Raw genomic sequence first — 21363 nt, 5'->3', positions numbered from 1 at the left:
ATTCCATGTTCCCATTAGTATGGAGACCCCAGCAATATCCGCAGTGCTAAAGTTAGCTAGGTTGCTCATGACACTAACAAAGAGCCCAAACACACTCTCAGCACCATGCACAATACAGTTTCACTCAGATGTGTCAACGGCTTAGTTACTACTTCTGAGCACCAGCTTAGTCACATTCACAATCTATCCATGAAATGTCCAACTATATTTTCTATTCTAGTGACATCCTGATAATATTCTTGTTGTTCTACCAAGCAGCCAAGTCATGGAAGCAGAACATGAAGCAGCTTATTATCATGGGCCTACTCTTTGGGTAACCTCATAGTTAGTTTAATCATGCTTGTAGTTACACCCATACCCAACTACTCTCAGCAAATCAAGCAATCTAGTCCCGTCTTTTCTACTCCACTGTACTTACTCATGCTCCCCCCCGAATCCCCATGACTAAAACCATGCCCATCCCTAAAATAAGGTTCAACAGTTCTTAAAACTTCTCTTCCTGCTTTTCTATGACACTGACAGATCCTTGTTCTTCTCCCTTTCTGGCTGTAGCATCTCTGTAATGTTCAACACCTCTTTGCCCTTACAACTCTCCAGTTTTCAGTCCTCACTGTTTTCCTTCCACCTTGGAGAACAAATTTAATCCAAATCAGGATGGACTTTGGGAATGTCTGCCTTAAGTTGTTACTGAACAGAAAAACCCTCGCACCACCACCACCACCACCCCCCACCACCGCCACCAGTAACATGGGGTATGGTAAAAGTCTACCCATCCTGGTCTTACTGTCCAAGTCCTGGTGCTTTCTCTTCCCTGTTTTCCTAAAACTCAAACCCACTATTAATTTAATAAATATCTGCTGAGTGTTTACTAAATGCCAGACACTATGCTCCAGGCTGGAGAATCAATACTGAACAGGATAAATGTATTCCCTCACTGAGCTTACAATTTAGTGAGAGAAATAGAAAAGCAAATAGCAATTATGAATCAGAGGTTTATAGAGAAAATGCAGCAAGTTAGGCAGCATGAAATGGAAAAACTAACACAGATTTCATATAGGATCAGAAATAGAGGATTTATCCCAAGAGTCAAAGAAGGAGGGGCAATTAATCAGGCAAATCAAGGTGGAGGAGTGATTTTAGGCAAAAGGAATAGAACACGGAAAGGTCATAAAATGAAAAAGAATGTGTTAGATTTAAGGGGAAAATAATAAAAATGGTATGCCTGTCAACCACAGTGACGGAGAGGTAAATACACAGTGAGGGTTACCTTGAGTGTTGTAGAGAGCTTTAGAAGGAGTTTAAATAAAAATATAATAAAGCCAGATTTTCATTTTAGAAAGGTCATTTGGATACAGTTGGAAAATAGATGAAAAAGGACTAAAGGGGAAGAAAAAGGGATACATAGAAGGTCAGTAATTGGATGACAGTGATTTCACCACAGGTATGATGGAGAGGCTAAAGAGAATGGAGAGAAGATACTAGGCAGATGGAATTTATAGCACTGGATGTCTGATTGGATGTGGGAATGAAACAGAAAGGACATTATGATGATAGCTAAGTTGTGGACAGGCACTGCTGCCGCTGCTAAGTCACTTCAGTCGTGTCCGACTCTGTGCGACCCCATAGATGGCAGCCCACCAGGCTCCCCCGTCCCTGGGATTCTCCAGGCAAGAACACTGGAGTGGGTTGCCATTTCCTTCTCCAATGCATGAAAGTGAAAAGTGAAAGTGAAGTCGCTCAGTTGTGTCCGACTCTCAGTGACCCCATGGACTGCAGCCCACCAGGCTCCTCCGTCCATGGGATTTTCCAGGCAAGAGTACTGGAGTGGGATGCCATTGCCTTCTCCATGGACAGGCACAGAAATAGGCTATTGGTACCATTCACAGAGGGAGAGAGCTTTGAGGAGAGGCAGATACTAGAAGGGGTGAAGAGATGATAATTTCAGTTTGGGTCATGTTGAGTTTGAGGTGCCCAGTATACATTCAGTTGGAGAAGGAAATGGCAACCCACTCCAGTATTCTTGCCTGGAGAATCCCAAGGACAGAGGAGCCTAGTGGGCTGCCGTCTATGGGGTCGCACAGAGTCAGACATAACTGAACCGACTTAGCAGCAGCAGCAGCAGCAGTATACATTCAAGTAGAAATACCAAATTAGAGTGATCCCCATGGACATAATAAGAGCTGGAGATAAAGACTCAGGAGTCATCTGCCTACAGATGAGAACTGAAGCCATAAGTATGGTTGAGACGCTCTCAGGAGGTGGTGTCAAACAGACCTGGGACTGAGTGCCTGTCCTGCCACTTATTAGAAATGTGGTCTTGGAAAAGTGAACTTTGCCACTCTGGTTTCTCATTTACATATTAGAGTTAATACCTCAGAGGGTACAGTGATGGTTAATATGTTAATGCATGCAAATTTCTTAGTTTAGAATCTGAAATATAGTGAATCTCTGTAAATGCTATTCTCATTATTATTATCACTATGCAAAAATTTTAAAAGCATAACGTAGAGCCTCTAGAGTCACAGTCACATATGGAAGAAAGTGTGGAAAAGGAGACTGTGTCACAACAGCTGAGGAGAGACTGTGTTTCAAGAAGGAGGAAGTAGGCAAAATAGCCAATAACCTCATCAAGATAAGAACTGAGACGTTCTCCCTGAATATAGCTATAAGAAGGTCTCTGCTGTCCTTACAAGGAGGCATTTTAGTGAGGTAGTGGACATACAGCTTCTAAAACTGAAGAATAACTGGAGATAGTGAGCAGAACTCAGCAGAGAATGGGAGGAGAGAAGAGGGAAGTACTGGATGGGCTCTGTACCAGGTAAAAAGTTTTAAAGTTGAAAGAGACTTGAGCATCTCCAAATGCTGATAGGAAGAAACCAGCCAACAAGTCAGGAGAGAGAAATGAGGTAGTAAGGGAATAAGGTCCAAAGTAGAAGGAAGACTGGTCTTAGCCAGAATGAGAGGTGATGTTCTCCTGATTGTGACAGGAGGGAAGATAGAAGGGTTCAGATGGTAGGTAAGTCAGAGGTTTGGGGGCATGAAGTTGAAGGAGTTCTGTGTTCTTAATGAGGGAGGGAATGTGGTTATTGTCTTACTGGAAGGGGAAGTAGGAGAAAGCAGTCAGGAAAGACAAACAGTATTTGAAATATCAGACTAGGAGAAACTGTTGCCTAGGGAAACCATATGATTCCTAAGTGACATTGCTGTTCCTCATCACTCCTCAACAGTCCTGATTCACGGAAACCTGAGTTAGAGTCATCTAAGTTGACCTAGGCTGGATATTTAGGATAGGGACAGGGGAGTGGTTGTTCATGGAATTCTTATCTGGATATGGAGAGAACTGTTCAGTCATGGACAAATAGAGAAAGCAGTCTGGAGGTCCAAATGGAGTTCAGAGAAGGGGAGAAGCATCAAAATTGTCAGCAGATAAAAGGTGGTGATCAGAACGTAGGATAAGACTCAAGATAAAGTAGATCATAAACCAAAGTCTTTGATGAATGCAGCCAAGTGCCTGTACTCAATGGTCATAGAAATGGGGAGAGAGGGCAGTATGGCTGGATCTGGTGGTGGTGGGATACAAAAATTTTAAACGAACAGTGGCTAGAAGCTCATGGACAGCACAGAGACTACTCTGAGGTACTGGCTTAGAGTGGACTGAACACTGCTGGGCAGTGGAGTCCTAGGGGAGCTCAGTGTGAATTAAGGAAAGAACTAGAGAGGTGGGGGGAGGGTAGCTGTTCTAGCAAGCAGGGTTGGAGGGGTGAGCTAATAGGCAGGCTGTTACCTCTCTGTGGTTGTGTTCACTCTCATAAGAATATTCTTCCTAAAGAAGAATGAGAAGATGGAATTCCCCTTTGGGTCCCTGGAAACTACCAACTTCCGTCGATTCACCCCAGAGTCCCTGCTGGAGATTGAAAAAAGAATTGCTGCTAAGCAAAAGACAAAGAAACCCAAAGAGAAGTTCAGGAAGCGGAAGGACCAGAAAGAGAAGTCTCGGCCCCAGCTAGACTTGAAAGCCTGCAACCAGTTGCCCAAGTTCTATGGTACGCTCCCGCCTAAGCTGATTGGGGAGCCGCTGGAGGATCTGGACCCCTTCTACAGCACACACCGGGTAAGGGCTACTGGCGGGAATGGCCATTCTCAGCTCTGGGAGAAGAGGCCTCTGTCCCACCCAGTCCAGGAGTCCTCCTGCACCCTGGGTGTTGTGATTGTCAGCTGGACTGTTAGTGAAAAATACCTCTATCTCACCTCCTCAATGCTTTCTTTGAATCTCTATGGTATTCATGGTGGAGGTTAATTAAATTCAGATCCTCTAAAGACAACTGTTGTGGAGTTTTCAGATAAAGTTGGCCGTTCCCTTGGTTGAGTTCTAGCCTCAGATCTCTAGAGGTGTTGGATCTCTATGTAAGTAGGGAGCAGAGATCTTCAGGCTGAAGGTGGGACAGTGGGTAGAATAAGGAAGGGGAACCAAAATCAGGATGATTTAAACCAGTGGTCCTCAAAGTAGGGTCTCAAAACCCCTGGGGTTCCCAAAACACTTCTAGTGGGTTTGGGAGTTCAGAACTTTGCCTTAAAGATCCTTAGATGTCATTTGTCTTTTCCACTCACATTCTCTTGTGAATATACAATAGTGAATGTAGAGGCTATTAATAGAGGATCACATCAGTCTAACAGCTACAGGAATGTATGTGTATATACTCTTGTGTTTTAAAAGGCCCTTTTTTATTTCTGATATTGTATATAAATATATATATACACTTATATGCATGCATATATACAGACATATGCATGCTTGCTAAATCGCTTCAGTCATATCCAACTCTTTGTGATCCTATGGACCATAGCCTACCAGGCTCCTCTGTCCATGAGATTCTCCAGACAAGAATACTGGAGTGGATTGACATGCCCTCCTCCAGGGGATCTTCCCAACCCAGGGATCAAACACATGTCTCTTACGTCTCCTGCATTGCCAGGCAGGTTCTTTACCACTCATGCCACCTGGGCAGCCCGTACCCCCCCCCCACACACACACACATACATTCACACACGTGGTGTAAGAAAAAGGTATAAACATTAACAAAATATTTTTAAGGTTCTAAGTAATTTTTGAGAATATAAAAGGGCCCTAAAATTAAAGTTTGAGAACATCCAGTTTAAACTAGAACTATCTCGGACGTTCTACACAGCTGAAAAAGGGGAGTGTGTTTGGGAGCTGGGAAGGGCAGGAACCAGCCATCTTAAATATGGTTTGTAGAGAAAAATAAGAAGGCACTGGAATGCCTTTCTCTCTCCTCTCACTTGCCAAGAACCCACATCCTCCCTAGATGTTCAGAGGAGTGAACCAGTAGAAGGTTTGAAAGGGGAGACCTAGGAGGTAGAGAACAGAAGGACCATTCCAGGGATGTTCCACTAATCAGAAGAGGAAATAAATGCAACCAGAACTCCACCTCCCTGCTGCCAGAATCCTCCCCCTTGTATGATATATCTCACCAGCCCTGGGTCAGTTTCCTATTCACTGGGCAGCCTCAGGGGCCCATCTGGTGTACAGTCAGCCACGGGGGTCTGGGGTCTTTCTGGGAGTGAGGACATGGCTTTTAGTTCTTGATCTTCTCTGTCTGCCCCTCCATTTGCCTCTCATTGACTCATAGGTTTCAGAGCCCTTGTCACTCATGAGCCTGAGATGATCTCACTTATGTTCAAATCCATGGTTGGGTGAGGATGTGTGTGTCTCACTGGAGGTCCACTTTCTGTTGTGTTTTGTTTTAGACATTTATGGTGCTGAACAAAGGGAGGACCATTTCCCGGTTTAGCGCCACTCGGGCCCTGTGGTTATTCAGTCCTTTCAACCCGATCAGAAGAATAGCCATCAAAGTGTCCGTCCACTCATATCCTTTGCACGGTTGCTTCTTCCACATGTTAGAATCAGATGCTGCCAACTGTGTCCTGTACCTTCTTCAGGGGTTAACAACGGGGCCTTCCTTCAACTGAATCCTAAAACAATAGGATCATTAAATTGAAAACAATGTTTGTGGTTTTAATGTGTTCAACACCTGAAAGCCGTCCCAAGACAGAGGAGGTATTCATGTAACCCACAGGTGGGTTGGGGTGCATGTAGACCAGTCTGGGTCCACCTGTGGGCATACAACTTGTAAAGGGCACCCAGGCACATTCTCACCATATGTGGCCTGCTCTTCCACAACATAGTAACCAGGAAGGCTTTATGGTTTGGGCAGATGAGACAGGGGTACGTTAGTTCTCTGTGGTCTAACCATGCTGGACAGTGACTGCTTATTTGGCAAAAAAGCAGCCCTTCCTAGTGGGTGAAGAGAACAGCCTGTAATGGGCAGAGTGAAGATTGTCTCACTGGGATCCCACTGGTCATGAGGCACTGTCTAGAGCATTAGTTACCGCCCAAACTACCAGCAGGTTAAAAATGTCAATAGTCTGAGGTTCATGCCATTGGGGAATGCAGTAGTGATTAGAAACACACTGCTCAAATGTCTGTAATATATTAATTGCTTTAGGTAGCTTCAGAACTGTCTCCAGCTTTTGTTTTCTTTTTTTTTTTTTCAAGGCAAGCCAAACTAGGACAAACAAGAGACTTTGGCTTGGTTTCTAAGGATCTTCCCTGGTGACTGTCCAAATTGGAAGTTCCTAATAAGGAATTCAGCTGTGGCTTCTAGGAGGTTGATTTGCAAGAACATCCTTGCCTTGACTGGCCTGGCAGATGGCAGCCAGCCTCCTCTGAGTTGAGGGAGGACAGTAAAAGAGCTCTCATCTCATCCTCTGGGACAGCTTGTTGGATTGCTGGGTGGCATTCAGTGAGCTGGTAGCTCACTACATTACATTTAGCCTTTACATGTTTTGCCTTTATGGCCAACCTGTGGGAATGACTTTCTTAATTCAGTCTTGTTGTTGTTTAGTTGCTAAGTCATGTCCAACTCTTTGTGACCCCATGGACCGTAGCCCGCCAGGCTCCTCTGTCCATGGGATTTCCCAGGCAAGGATATTGTATTGGGTTGCCATGCCCTCCTCCAGGGGATCTTCCCAACCTGAGGACCGAACCTGCATCTCCTGCACTGGCAGGTGATTCTTTACTACTGAGCCACTAGGGAAACCCAATTCATTCTTAACTTTCCTAATACTACGGAAGGGCTTCCCAGGTGGTGCTAGTGGTAAAGAACCTGCCTGCCAATGCAGTAGACATGAGACACGGGTTCAATCTCTGGGTTGGGAAAATCCCCTAGAGGAGGGCACAGCAACCCATTCCAGTGTTCTTGCCTGGAGAATTCCATGAATAGAGGAGCCTGGCGGGCTACAGTCCATGGGGGTTGCAGAGTTGGACATGACTGAAGCAACTTAGCACAGCACAGCACACAATGCTATGAAAGAGTCTTTACTGATAATAACAGCCTCCCACTGCTAAATGCTTGCTAAGCATGAACACTGTCATAGGTACAAGAACCCTTGAAGAAGGGATTAGCATCTCCGTCTTATATATGATGAAACTGATACTGGGGCGTTAAATTAATTGTGCAAGGCCATATAGCAAGTTAAAAAATCCGGACTACATCCTGCATAGAGTAGTGTCAGCAATAAGGAAGTAGGAAGTTAATGGAAATGAATTACAGTAATTTTTTCTCTAAGTATGTCATCTCTATATAGGTGTTTTTAAAAATATAAATTACATAAAAATTACAAATAAAAACAGAAAATATGCAAACTCCTTTTCATCCATTCTGGTTGATTTACATCTATTTAAGTAGGCAATGGCACCCCACCCCAGTGCTCTTGCCTGGAGAATCCCATGGATGGAGGAGCCTGGTGGACTGCAGTCCATGGGGTCACTAAGAGTTGGACACGACCGAGCGACTTCACTTTCACTTTTCACTTTCATGCATTGGAGAAGGAAATGGCAACCCACTGCAGTGTTCTTGCCTGGAGAATCCCAGGGACGGCGGAGCCTGATGGGCTGCCATCTATGGGGTCGCACAGAGTCGGACATGACTGAAGCGACTTAGCAGCAGCAGCAGCAGCAAGTAAGAAACAGCTATTTAGAAGTAAAATCCCATTAAGGAACCAAAGTGTACTAGTAAATATTCTTTTTATCTTGAGATTTGATGAATTGCTGGGTGGAGTCACAGCTGGACAGAAAAGCTGTTAAGGATCTCTTTCTCACTAAAGACCGCATTGATATATTTAAATCTCATGAACTTGGTAGCTCCAGCCCCCAGAATATTCTTCCAGATATGGAATTCTCAATCTCCTATTATTAATATTTCACCAAAATTATAATTCTAATCAAATTTTCTGTGAACATTTTCACAAGTAATATTATCAGAATATATCATCATTCTTTTAAAGGTTTGTGGAGTTGGAGATATAATTTTAATTTAATCCTTGGGTTAACATTTTCCCCCCACATGAACACATTTCTTAATTTAATTGCAAGTCAACAGGAAAATGTGGTTTAATTAGTAGAATTTCCTTTTTCAAAATAGATGGGTTCCTAAGTAACTGTAAAACAGAGTACATTAAAAGCATTTACAGAAAACTAAAATAGTTATAGATATTTCTGCTCAAATTGAAATTATGGAAGAAAAGTGATTCTCTCACTCTCTGTAGGTCAAGCTTCTCTTCAGGTGTTGTTTGTCTTTAGGAAGTAACTGTTAGGAACCCCGCTAGTCCCCAGAAAAACGTCCAATGGGAGATATTTATCTTTGGACTTTGCCACCAATATTTCTGCCCCATCTATTTACCCTTGTCCACTCACCTTCCTATTCAGTATCTCTGTCCCCTTCTTGCAATTTATTTGCCCCTTTAATATTCTTTAAAGGGACAAAGATATTTTCTTTGCCTTTAATATTCTTCCCTCTTACTCACCAGAGTTCTCCTTGACAGCCTAATCCTGTTTGGAATCTTCTCCTTAAGCAAACATTTTACCCACCTGTGCCTGCCTCCACCATTCCTAACCAGATGTCCACTTCCTCAGTGTGACTGACCTCAGCTAAGTTAGAAACACAATCTGACTACCCTAATTCCCATGAAAGCATGTGGCCCTCCCCTTATCTCTAACTTCCTCGGAATACAGTTGTCTCCCCTGCCCCTGATCCATAGGACATACATTCCAAGACCCGCAGTGGGTGCCTGAAGCCACAGATAGTACTGAACCCTCTGTGTTTTTTCCTATACATACCTACCTATGATAAAGTTTGATTTATAAATTAGGCACAGTAAGAGTAACGACAGTAATAAAGTAGGAAAATTATGACAAAGTACTGTAATAAAAGTTAGGTGAATGTGCTCTCTCTCTAAAAATATCTTATTGTGCTGTACTCATCCTTCTTGTGATGGTGTGAGATTGAACACCTACAATGATGACATAAAGTGAGGCAAATGATGTAGCCCTTGGGACATAGCATTAGGCTACTATTGACCTCCTGATGATAAGTCAGAGGGAGGCACCGTCTGCTTTGGGTGACCCTGGATCATGGAGCCATAATGATGTCAATGGTTGGGTGTCGGAAGCAGACAGTGTTGATGGTTGGGGATCCCAGGCAGGATGAAGTTAGAAGGCTGAGATGTCACCACGCTAACTGAGAATGGTGGGTAATTTCACGCGTATTTTCAGACTGCCATTGACCACACGTAACTGAAACTGCAGAAAATGAAACCATGGTTAATGGAGGGTAGGGGTGGGGGCTACTGCATTCTCTTTGTCTTTTAGGGAAAACGAGACATTTGCAGGATGAAATTTCAAGCCATACTCTATAGTTAAATGCAAGTGTCAGGGAAGAAGGACATTTTGGAGAAGGGATTCTGTTTCATCTTGCTCAGTTCTGTTTTCAGACAATTTGAGGACACATCTCAGCACCATCATTGACTAACTGTATGACTTTGGAAAAATATTTAAGCTTTGTCAGCCCATTTTCTTAGCTCCAATGTATAGATAATAATATCCACCTATAGGTTAGTTGTATTAGAAATAATGTGGACAAAGTATTCAGCGAGAGTAGGCATTCAGTGTTAGCTGTTATTATGTGACAAGACCATAAAGTTGATCCTAGTGAAAGAGTTATTAATTTAATCAATTCAGTGTCAAGGTGATCAGCGGTGACCTCAGGAAGACATGGTGACTTTCAGCTTCTCCTTAACACGACCCTCTCAGGTGGTTCAGTTTATTTATAACCATCACTATTTTGGTCAATTGTGTGGGCATGACCCGAACAGAACTTCCGGAGAGAATGGAGTGAGTAGATTTGCTGTCATTCTTGTGCCTTTCCTTCCTGTCCTCTCTTTCTCTTCCTTCACTGGGTGGCTTCTCTCTCTTATTCATCCTGCTGGGTCTCATTTGGGTAATGTGGAATCCTATTGCCTATCTGACTTTGCCACAGATAAATATCTTCTTCTCTATGGACTCTGTTTCATAAACACACGTATGATTTTCAGCTTCAAAGAGCTATAGATGAGTGGTTCTCCCTGGGGAGATTTTAAAAATTCTAATGCCTGGGTCCAAGCCCCAGAGGGTCTGATTTCATTGGTCTGGGGTGGCCTGGGTATATGAGCTCCCCGCTTCCCCTGGCCACTGCCACACAGACACTTACCTGCTAGGTGTACATCTGAATGAAACTGAGGGACGTCCTACTTGGAGAGAGAGGATGGAGCATAGTGAGGCAGAGCTAAGAACAAATGGTCCTGCAACATATTCTAAAAATAACCCATGAATAAAACTGTTTAAGTTATCATGGGTCATATACCTCAAAGTGACTATAATATTCCTGAGATTATTCTATCTCCCTAGGTTAATGATGGAATCTGTAGCTTCAGATTTGGGGGCCTTTCTAAAAACATCCTGCACCAACATATCTAGGACAGTTGCCCCTCACCCAGTTCAAACATAACTAAAAAACATATTTTTGGTATAATAACAGGAGCTCTGTAGAGTGTTCTCTTTTTCCAACTTTTAGATTTTTGCCTTTTACTGAAATCATGCTACAGTTGGAAATAAATTCTATTTCTATTTATCAATTAAAAAAGAAAAATCAAGTGGTCATCTTAATTGATGCTAAAAAGAATTTTATATAGTTTGACATCTGTTTATGATTAAAAACTCTTAGAAAAGTAGAAGTATAAGGGAATTGCTATACTCTGATAAAGGGAAACCACTTTAAAGAAAGAAGCAAACATTATACTTGATGTGAAACATGGCAAGCTTTCTCTTTATGATCAGAAAGGAAAAAAGCAAAGATGTCTTTTTCATCAGTTTTATTCAGCTTTGTAAAGGAGATCCTAATCAGTGTAGTAAAGCAAGAAAAAGAAATAAAACGTATAAGAATAAGAAAAGAAGTATCAAAGATGTCATGATTTTTAGATAATATAATTATGAACATAAAATAGCCATTGTAATCTCAAATTCCAACCAAGACACTTTTGAGACAGAAAAATGAGGTGGGAGAAAATAACGGGCTCTACTGGATATCAAGATTTGCTGTAAAGCTCCAATAATTGAAACACAGTGCCATTGGCATAAGATTAGTCAGAGCAGTGGAAGAGAATAGTTGGCCCGTAAACAAACAGTGCACATACAGACCTTGAATTGGTGACAAAAACAGCACTGCAGAACAGCAGGGAAAGGGCATCTGGTAAATGATGATGAAGAATTAGGAATCCCAACAGAATAATTATATTGAACATCCAACTTTACACCAAATACAAGAATCAATTCTAGGTGGATTAAGGTCTAAATTTCTTTGTGAAAGACAAAGACATCAAGCATTTAGAAGGTTGAGTAAACCCCCAAAGAAGCAAAAACAAACAAACCACAGAGAAGTCTTCATGGCTTCAGGTTAGGGAAAGATTTACTACATGTGATACAAGACGCACTAGCCACAGAGGAAAAAACAGATACATTTTAGGATGTTAAAGAATTTCTGTTCCTCAGAAGACAACTTTATGAAAGTGAAAACACAAATCTAGCAAGTAGAACATGCAACACATATGCCTCAAAAGTGTTTATATCCAGAATAATGTGCCCTTACAAATCAATTAGAAATATGTCAGAGCAACCAATTGGAAAACTGAGAAGATAAAGTAGATATTTCATAAAAGTAGAAACCCAAAATGGTCAGGAAGCATATGAAAATATTCTTAACCTTTTTCTTAATCAAGGAGATATGAATAAAATAAAAGCATACGGAGAGATTCTAAATTGTGACTATACCAAAAATTGAGAAAGATATGGAGCAGCAGAAACTCCTGTCTTGCTGGTGGGAATGTAAATTTGTACAACCCCTTTGGATGGCAGTGAATATTAGCAAATAAAGGTGAAAACACACAAACACGGTGAACCTCTGAGTATACTCTTAGGCACATACACTTAACAGAAATTCGTACTTACGGACACCAGGATGCGGCTGCAAGAACATTCATGAACATTCCCCACAAAAGTCAAAAATTGGAAATGGCCAAAATGTCCATACATTTTTTTAATGTGGACCATTTTTTTAAAGTCTACTAAATTTGTAACAATATTGCTTCTGTTTTATGTTTTCATTTTTTGGCCACAAGATCTTAGTTCCCTGATCAGGGATTGAACATTCACCCTTCACACTGGAAGGCAGTCTTAACCACTGGACTGTCAGGGAAGTGCCTTATATAATTTTTAATGTATTAATTATCTCCGTTGTTTTCTTAAAAGGGGATAATGTATAGCACTGAATATGAATAAATTATAATTCCATACAACAGTCTTAAGAACATCAGTCAATTCAGTTGTTCAGTCTTGTCTGACTCTGTGACCCCATGGACTACAGCCTGCCGGCTTCCTGGTCCATCACCAACTTCCGGAGCTTGCTCAGACTCGTGACCATTGAGTCGGTGATGCCATCCAACCATCTCATCCTCTGTCGTCCCCTTCTCCTCCTTTCTTAAATCTTTCCCAGAATCAGGGTCTTAAGAACATAATATTGAACAAAAAAAGCCAGACACAAAAGATTCAAAAATATGATTCCATTTATACAAAATTCAAAAGCAAGCACAACTTAACTACTTTGGATGTGTACTCAGGAGATAAAAATATAAACTAAAAACACAAGAACAAAGTACCAAAAGTTAGGGTAGTAGTAACCCCTAGGGCAGAAGAGGGAAGGAACTTGTGGGTGTTCAAAATGTTTTGTTTTGTGACATGAGTAGTTGTCATACAGCTGCTATGGACTGAAGTGTCCGCCACCCGAATTCATATATTGAAGCCCTAATTGCCCCCACCATGTGACTGTAAAGGAGAAGGGGCCTTTAAGGAAGTGATAAAGGTTAAATGAGGTTATAACGGCAGAGCTTTGACCCTGGTACCTTTGTAAGAGAGGAGTGGATACCACAGCCCTCTCTACCATGTGAAGACACAGTAAGAAATTTCCATTAGCAAGTCAGAAAGAGGACTCTCACCTGACCACGCTGGCACCAGCCCCTTTAACTGTGAGAAAATAAATATTTGTCGTTTAACCATTCAATCTATAGTATTTTCTTGTGGCAGCCTAAGCTGACAGATACACAAGCATTCATTTTACAGCTAATTTATATTTCATATGTGTTTTCATTCTGTGTGTTACATATTGGGCTTCCCAGGGGCATAGTGGTAAAGAATTCACCTGTCAGTGCAGGAGACACAAGAGACTTGGGTTTGATCCCTTGGTCAGAAAGATGCCCTCAAGTAGGAAATGTCAACCCACACCAGTATTGGTGTCTGGGAAATCCCATGGACAAAGGAGCCTGGAGGGCGACAGAGCATGGGGTCGCAACGAGTCAGACACATATCATAATGAAAAGCTTTCAAACAAAATAAATTTAAAATAAATGACTGTTGCATTAAAGGCAGAATACTGAAAAATAGTCAGAAGATAGTAGCTTGGTAAATAAATTGCTGTTAGAATTTTAGTTTATTCTTTCTCTTTATATAAAGTATATATACATATATACAGAGATGACATAGCATTATAGCATGTAAAATTTCTATCCTTTTTAACTTTTAATGCAAAAGCATTTTCTATCAAAATTAAGAGTTATTTGGGGATTCTGGTTAAATGTGGACGATAGCATGAATATGTTTTACCCCAGCCCCCTGAAAATGCCAATGGAATGACAGCATGGGAACAGTATAAATGTACAAGAACAAAAAGAAGTAGAAAAGAAAGCACAGAGGACAAAAGATGTCAAAACACTCTCAGGAAACCAAAAGTGGATGGAGGACGGTGAATGACTCAGCAGACCAGGGCTTGTTAAATGACAGTGCCTGCAAAGAAGGATAAAAATGAAGACCAAGGCATTTTACCCTCTAAAACGCCAGAGCCCTGAAAATGTTGATGTGGTACAGGTGGCAAAAACTGAGACTGGAATGAGGGAAGAACATGGGAGCAGAGAATGTTCACTTGCTTTTCTAACAGCAAGAAATTAAAGAGCATTCTTTAAAGTTGATACACAGGAATGAAAAATAACTATATTAAACAGTGCAAAAGTAAGCAGGAAAAAATATTATTAAATACAGTCAGATGATGGATAAAACAGAAGGGAAAGAGAATTAATGAGACAACATAGTAAGGGCAATGTATTGTATAGCTTTATTATAATTATAAATGTATATTTTCAAGTAAGTACTAGAACTGAAATAAAAACTTCTAAATTCAGAATCATACAGAAAAATAAAGCAAATAAAACACATCAGACAATGAAATATTTTAAAAACTATTAAAAATGTAACAAAGTAATATAAATAAACTGAGATCAAATCTATCATGTCAAGAAATATAAATGTATTTGACTCATCTGTTTAAAAAAGTCATATTATATAACAAAGCAGTACTGAATTCTATGCTGACTAAAAATATACCACTCAAAGTGACACAGAAAGGTCAAAATTTAAAAATGGGCAAAGATATAGTGAAGGTAGGTAGAACAGGAAGCAAGATCTTAATATCAGAGAAGGTTTAATTTAGCCCCAAACTTAATAAACAGGATAAAAATGACACTGCTGCTGCTGCTGCTGCTGCTGCTGCTAAGTCACTTCAGTCGTGTCCGACTCTGTGACCCCATAGATGGAAGCCCACCAGGCTCCCCCGTCCCTGGGATTCTCCAGGCAAGAACACTGGTGTGGGTTGCCATTTCCTTCTCCAATGCACGAAAGTGAAAAGTCAAAGTGAAGTCGCTCAGTTGTGTCCAACTCTAGCGACCCCATGGACTGCAGCCCACCAGGCTCCTCCATCCATGGGATTTTCTAGGCAAAGTACTGGAGTGGGGTGCCATTGCCTTCTCCAGCCCTTGCCTTCTACATAATGCTAAATAATCCATAAACAATAGTGTATATTTTTGCAACAAATAATGTGGCAACAATGTTCGTAAATCAAAAATTATAGGAATATTAGGGTAAATAGACAAGAACATTGGAAGGGGCATTCCCTGGTGGTCCAGTGGTGAGGATTACATGCTTCCACTGCAGCGGGGTATGGGTTTGATCCCTGTTCAGGGAACTAAGATCACACATGCGGTGCAGAGCTGCCAAACAAACAAACACAAAATCCACATTGTAGGGGATTCCAGTTCCAGTGCAGTCGCTCGGTAATGTCCAACTCTTTGTGACCCCAGGGACTGCAGCATGCCAGGCCTCCCTGTCCATCACCAACTCCCAGAGTTTACTCAAACTCATGTCCATTGAGTCAGTGATGCCATCCAACCATCTCATCCTCTGTCATCCCCTTCTCCTCCTGCCTTCAATCTTTCCCAGAATCAGAGTCTTTTCAAATGAGTTACTTCTTCGTATCAGGTGGCCAAAGTATTGGAGTTTCAGCTTCAGCATCAGTCCTTCCAATGAATATTCAGGACTGATTTCCTTTAGGATTGACTGGTTGGATCTCCTTGCAATTCAAGGGACTTTCAAGAGTCCTCTCAACACCACAGTTCAAAAGCATCAATTCTTCATCCCACAGCTTTCTTTATAGTCCAACACTTACCATCCATACATGACTACTGGAAAAACCATAGCTTTGACTAGACAGACCTTTGTCCACAGAGTAATGTCTCTGCTTTTAATATGCTTGGCTGCAGTCACCATCTGTAGTGATTTTGGAGCCCCCAAAAATAAAGTCTCTATTTCCATTATTTCCCCATGGAAACAATGAAGTTTGCCATGAAGTGGTGGGACCAGATGCCATGATCTTTCTGAATGTTGAGTTTTAAGCCAACTTTTTCACTCTCCTGTTTCACTTTCATCAAGAAGCTCTCTAGTTCTTCTTCACTTTCTGCCATAAGGGTGGTGTCATTTGCATATATGAGGTTATTGATATTTCTCCCGGCAATCTTGATTCCAGCTTGTGCTTCATCCAGTCCAGCATTTCTCATGATGTACTCTGCATATAAGTTAAATAAGCAGGGTGACAATATACAGCTTTGATGTACTCCTTTCCAAATTTGGAACCGGTCTCTTGTTCCACATACAGTTCTAACTGTTGCTTCTTGACCTGCATACAGATTTCTCAGGAGGCAGGTCAGGTGGTCTGGTATTCCCATCTCTTTCAGAATTGTCCACAGTTTATTGTGATCCACACAGTCAAAGGCTTTGGCATAGTCAATAAAGCAGAAACAGATGTTTTTCTGGAACTCTCTTGCTTTTTCCATGATCCAGCGGATGTTGGCAATTTGATCTCTGTTTCTTCTGCCTTTTCTAAATCCAACTTGAACATCTGGAAGTTCACGGTTCACATATTGCTGAAGCCTGGCTTGGAGAATTTTGAGCATTACTTTACTATCATGTGAGATGAGTGCAATTGTGTGGTAGTTTGAGCATTCTTTGGAATTGCCTTTCTTTGGGATCGGAATGAAAACTGACCTTTTCCAGTCCTGTGGCCACTGCTGAGTTTTCCAAATTTGCTGGCATATTGAGTGCAGCACTTTCACAGCATCATCTTTCAGGATTTTAAACAGCTCAACTGGAATTCCATCACATCTACTGCTTTGTTTGTAGTACTGTTTCTTAAGGCCCACTTGACTTCACATTCCAGGATGTCTGGCTCTAGGTGAGTGATCACACCATCGTGAGTATCTGGGTTGTGAAGATCTTTTTTGTATAGTTCTTCTGTGCTTTCTTGCCACCTCTTCTAAATATCTTCTGCTTCTGTTAGGTCCATACCATTTCTGTCCTTTATTGAGCCCATCTTTGCATGAAATGTTCCCTTGGTATCTCTAATTTTCTTGAAGAGATAGCTAGTCTTTCCCATTCTATTGCTTTCCTCTATTTCTTTGCACTTATCACTGAGGAAGGCTTTCTTATCTTTTCTTGCTATTCTTTGGAACTCTGCATTCAGATGGGCATATCGTTTCTTTTCCCCTTTGCTTTTCGCTTCTCTTCTTTTCACAGCTATTTCTAAGGCCTCCTCAGACAACCATTTTGCCTTTTTGCATTTGTTTTTCTTGGGGATGGTCTTGATCACTGCCTCCTGTCCAAACCTCTGTCCATAGTTCTTCAGGTAATCTATCAGATCTAATCCCTTGAATCTATTTGTCACTTCCACTGTATAATCGTAAGGGATTTGATCAAGGTCATACCTGAATGGTCTAGTGGTTTTCCCTACTTTCTTCAAGTAGGGAAATTTAAGTCTGAATTTGGTAATAAGGAGTTCACGATCTGAGCCACAATCAGCTCCCACTCTTGTTTTTGCTAATGTAGAGAGCTTCTCCATCTTTGGCTGCAGAGAATATAATCAATCTGATTTCAGTATTGACCACCTGGTGATGTCCATGTGTAGAATCTTGTGTTTTTGGAAGAGGGTGTTTGCTATGACCAGTGCATTCTCTTGGTAAAACTCTATTAGCCTTTGCCCTGCTTCATTCTGTACTCCAGGGCCAAATTTGCCTGCTACTCCAGGTATGTCTTGACTTCCTACTTTTGCATTCCAGTCCCCAATAATGAAAAGGACATCTTTTTGGTATGTTAGTTCTAGAAGGTCTTGTAGGTCTTCATAGAACCGTTCAACTTCAGCTTCTTCAGCATTACTGGTTGGGGAATAGACTTGGATTACTGTGATATTGAATGGTTTGCCTTGGAAACAGAGATCATTCTGTTCTTTTTGAGATTGCATCCAAATACTGAATTTTGGACTCTCTTGTTAACTATGATGGCTACTCCATTTCTTCTAAGGGATTCTTGCCCACAGTAGCAGATATAATGGTCATCTGAGTTAAATTCACCCATTCCAGTCTATTCTAGTTTGCTGATTCCTAAAATGTCGATGTTCACTCTTGCCATCTCCTGTCTGACCACTTTCAATTTGCCTTGATTCATGGACCTGACATCCCAGGTTCCTGTGCAATATTGCTCTTTACAGCATTGGGCTTTATTTCTATCACCAGTCACATCCACAACTGGGTGTTGTTTTTACTTTGGTTCTGTCTCTTCATTCTTTCTGTAGTTATTTCCCCACTGATCTTAGTAGCATATTGGGCACCTACTGACCTGGGGAGTTCATCTTTCAGTGTCCTATCTTTTTGCCTTTTCATACTGTTCATGGAGTTCTCAAGGCAAGAATACTGAAGTGATTTGCCATTCCCTTCTCCAGCAGACCATGTTTTTTCAGAACTCTCCACCACGACCCGTCCATCTTGGGTGGCCCTACACAGCCTCATAGTTTCATTGAGTTAGACAAGGCTGTTGTCCACGTGATCAGATTGGTTAGTTTTCTGTGATTGTGATTTTCAGTCTGTCTGCCCTCTGATGGAGAAGGATAAGAGGCATATGGAAGCTTCCTGATGGGAGAGACTGACTTGAGGGGGAAACTGGGACTTTTTCTGATGGGCGGGGCCATGCTCAGTTCAGTTCAGTTCAGCTCAGTCACTCAGTCATGTCCGACTCTTTGCGACCCCATGAATCGCAGCACACCAGGCCTCCCTGTCCATCACCAACTCCCAGAGTTCACTCAGACGCACGTCCGTTGAGTCAGTTATGCCATCCAGCCATCTCATCCTCTGTCGTCCCCTTTTCCTCCTGCCCCCAATCCCTCCCAGCATCAGAGTCTTTTCCAGTGAGTCAACTCTTCGCATGAGGTGGCCCAAGTATTAGAGTTTCAGCTTTAGCATCAGTCCTTCCAAAGAACACCCAGGACTGATCTCCTTCAGAATGGACTGGTTGGATCTCCTCTCAGTCCAAGGGACTTTCAAGAGTCTTCTCCAACACCACAGTTCAAAAGCATCAATTCTTTGGCACTCAGCTTTCTTCACAGTCCAACTCTCACATCCATACATGACTACTGGAAAAACTATAGCGTTGACTAGACGGACCTTTGTTGGCAAAGTAATGTCTCTGTTTTTGAATATGCTATCTAGGTTGGTCATAACTTTCCTTCCAAGGAGTAAACGTCTTTTAATTTCATGGTTGCAATCACCATCTGCAGTGATTTTGGAGCCCCCAAAAATAAAGTCTGACACTGTTTCCATCTGTTTGCCATGAAGTGATGGGACCAGATGCCATGATCTTCGTTTTCTGAATGTTGAGCTTTAAGCCAACTTTTTCACTCTCCTCTTTTACTTTCATCAAGAGGCTTTTTAGTTCCTCTTCACTTTCTGCCTAAGGGAGGTGTCATCTGCATATCTGGGGTTATTGATATTTCTCCCAGCAATCTTGATTCCAGCTTGTGCTTCTTCCAGCCCAGCGTTTCTCATGATGTACTCTGCATATAAGTTAAATAAGCAGGGTGACAATATACAGCCTTGATGTACTACTTTTCCTATTTGGAACCAATCTGTTGTTCCACGTTCAGTTCTAACTGTTGCTTCCTGACCAGCATATAGGTTTCTCAAGAGGTAGGTCAGGTGGTCTGGTATCCCCATCTCTTTCAGAATTTTCCACAGTTTATTGTGATCCACACAGTCAAAGGCTTTGGCATAGTCAATAAAGCAGAAATAGATGTTTTTCTGGAACTCTCTTGCTTTTTCCATGATCCAGCGGATGTTGGCAATTTGATCTCTGTTTCTTCTGCCTTTTCTAAATCCAACTTGAACATCTGGAAGTTCACGGTTCACATATTGCTGAAGCCTGGCTTGGAGAATTTTGAGCATTACTTTACTATCATGTGAGATGAGTGCAATTGTGTGGTAGTTTGAGCATTCTTTGGAATTGCCTTTCTTTGGGATCGGAATGAAAACTGACCTTTTCCAGTCCTGTGGCCACTGCTGAGTTTTCCAAATTTGCTGGCATATTGAGTGCAGCACTTTCACAGCATCATCTTTCAGGATTTGGAATAGCCCAACTGGAATTCCATCACCTCCACTAGCTTTGTTTGTAGTGATGCTTTCTAAGGCCCATGTGACTTCACATTCCAGGATGTCTGGCTCTAGGTGAGTGATCACACTATCGTGATTATCTTGATCATGAAGATCTTTTTTGTACAGTTGTTCTGTGTATTCTTGCCATCTCTTCTTTATATCTTCTGCTTCTATTAGGTCCATACCATTTCTGTCCTTTATCGAGCCCATCTTTGCATGAAATGTTCCCTTGGTATCTCTAATTTTGTTGAAGAGATCTCTAGTCTTTCCCATTCTGTTGTTTTCCTCTATTTCTTTGCATTGATTGCTGAGGAAGGCTTTCTTATCTTTTCTTGCTATTCTTTGGAACTCTGCATTCAGATGCTTATATCTTTCCTTTTCTCCTTTGCTTTTTGCTTCTCTTCTTTTCACAGCTATTTGTAAGGTCTCCCCAGACAGCCATTTTGGTTTTTTGCATTTCTTTTCCATGGAAATGGTCTTGATCCCTGTCTCCTGTACAGTGCCACAAACGTCCATCCATAGTTCATCAGGCACTCTATCTATCAGATCTAGTCCCTTAAATCTAGGGAGGCCTAGTGGCTCAGAGGTTAAAGTGTCTGCCTGCAAGGCGGGAGACCCAGGTTCAGTTCCTGGGTTGGGAAGACCCCCTGGAGAAGGAAATGGCAACCCACTCCAGTGCTCTTGCCTGGAAAATTCTATGGATGGAGGAGCCTGGTAGGCTACTGTCCATGGGGTCACAAAAAGTCAGACATGACTGAGTGACTTTACTCTACAGGAAAAATTGCCACTTTTATAACATATATAATTGTATCTCCCAATTTATATAAGCTTTCTTTTATATTCTTCCATAAGAGTTGACATCTTCTGTAAAGTTCTTACGTATCTTGTCTCTAGATACATTACCATTTTGTTACCCTTTTGAATATTTCTATTGCTAAAATAAATTGATGTTATTAAATTTATGTATATTGGTTTTGCATTCAGCAACCTTGTAGAACTCCTTAACAATTATTATTCAAACAGTTATATCATCTGCAAATAATGAGGAAATTGCTTCTTTCTTTA

At 41.5% G+C, this 21363-nt stretch overlaps 1 protein-coding gene across 1 annotated transcript in view; it reads left to right on the top strand.

Moving 5' to 3' along the window:
• Positions 1-2530: 2530 nt before the first annotated feature.
• SCN10A (sodium voltage-gated channel alpha subunit 10) overlaps positions 2531-21363 on the top strand; it is a 93002-nt gene continuing 74169 nt past the window's right edge. The window contains exons 1-3 of the mRNA XM_059879983.1: positions 2531-4111; positions 5767-5894; positions 10169-10249. Of these exons, the coding sequence (XP_059735966.1) occupies positions 3842-4111; positions 5767-5894; positions 10169-10249 (479 nt within the window). The 5' untranslated portion in view covers positions 2531-3841. The remainder of the gene's footprint in view (positions 4112-5766; positions 5895-10168; positions 10250-21363) is intronic.

The sequence above is a fragment of the Bos taurus genome, chromosome 22, assembly GCF_002263795.3.
Source record: "Bos taurus isolate L1 Dominette 01449 registration number 42190680 breed Hereford chromosome 22, ARS-UCD2.0, whole genome shotgun sequence".
NCBI classification, from domain to species: domain Eukaryota; kingdom Metazoa; phylum Chordata; class Mammalia; order Artiodactyla; family Bovidae; genus Bos; species Bos taurus.
Note: the sequence above shows the minus strand (reverse complement) of the source record. Positions and strands in the feature narration are given on the sequence as shown.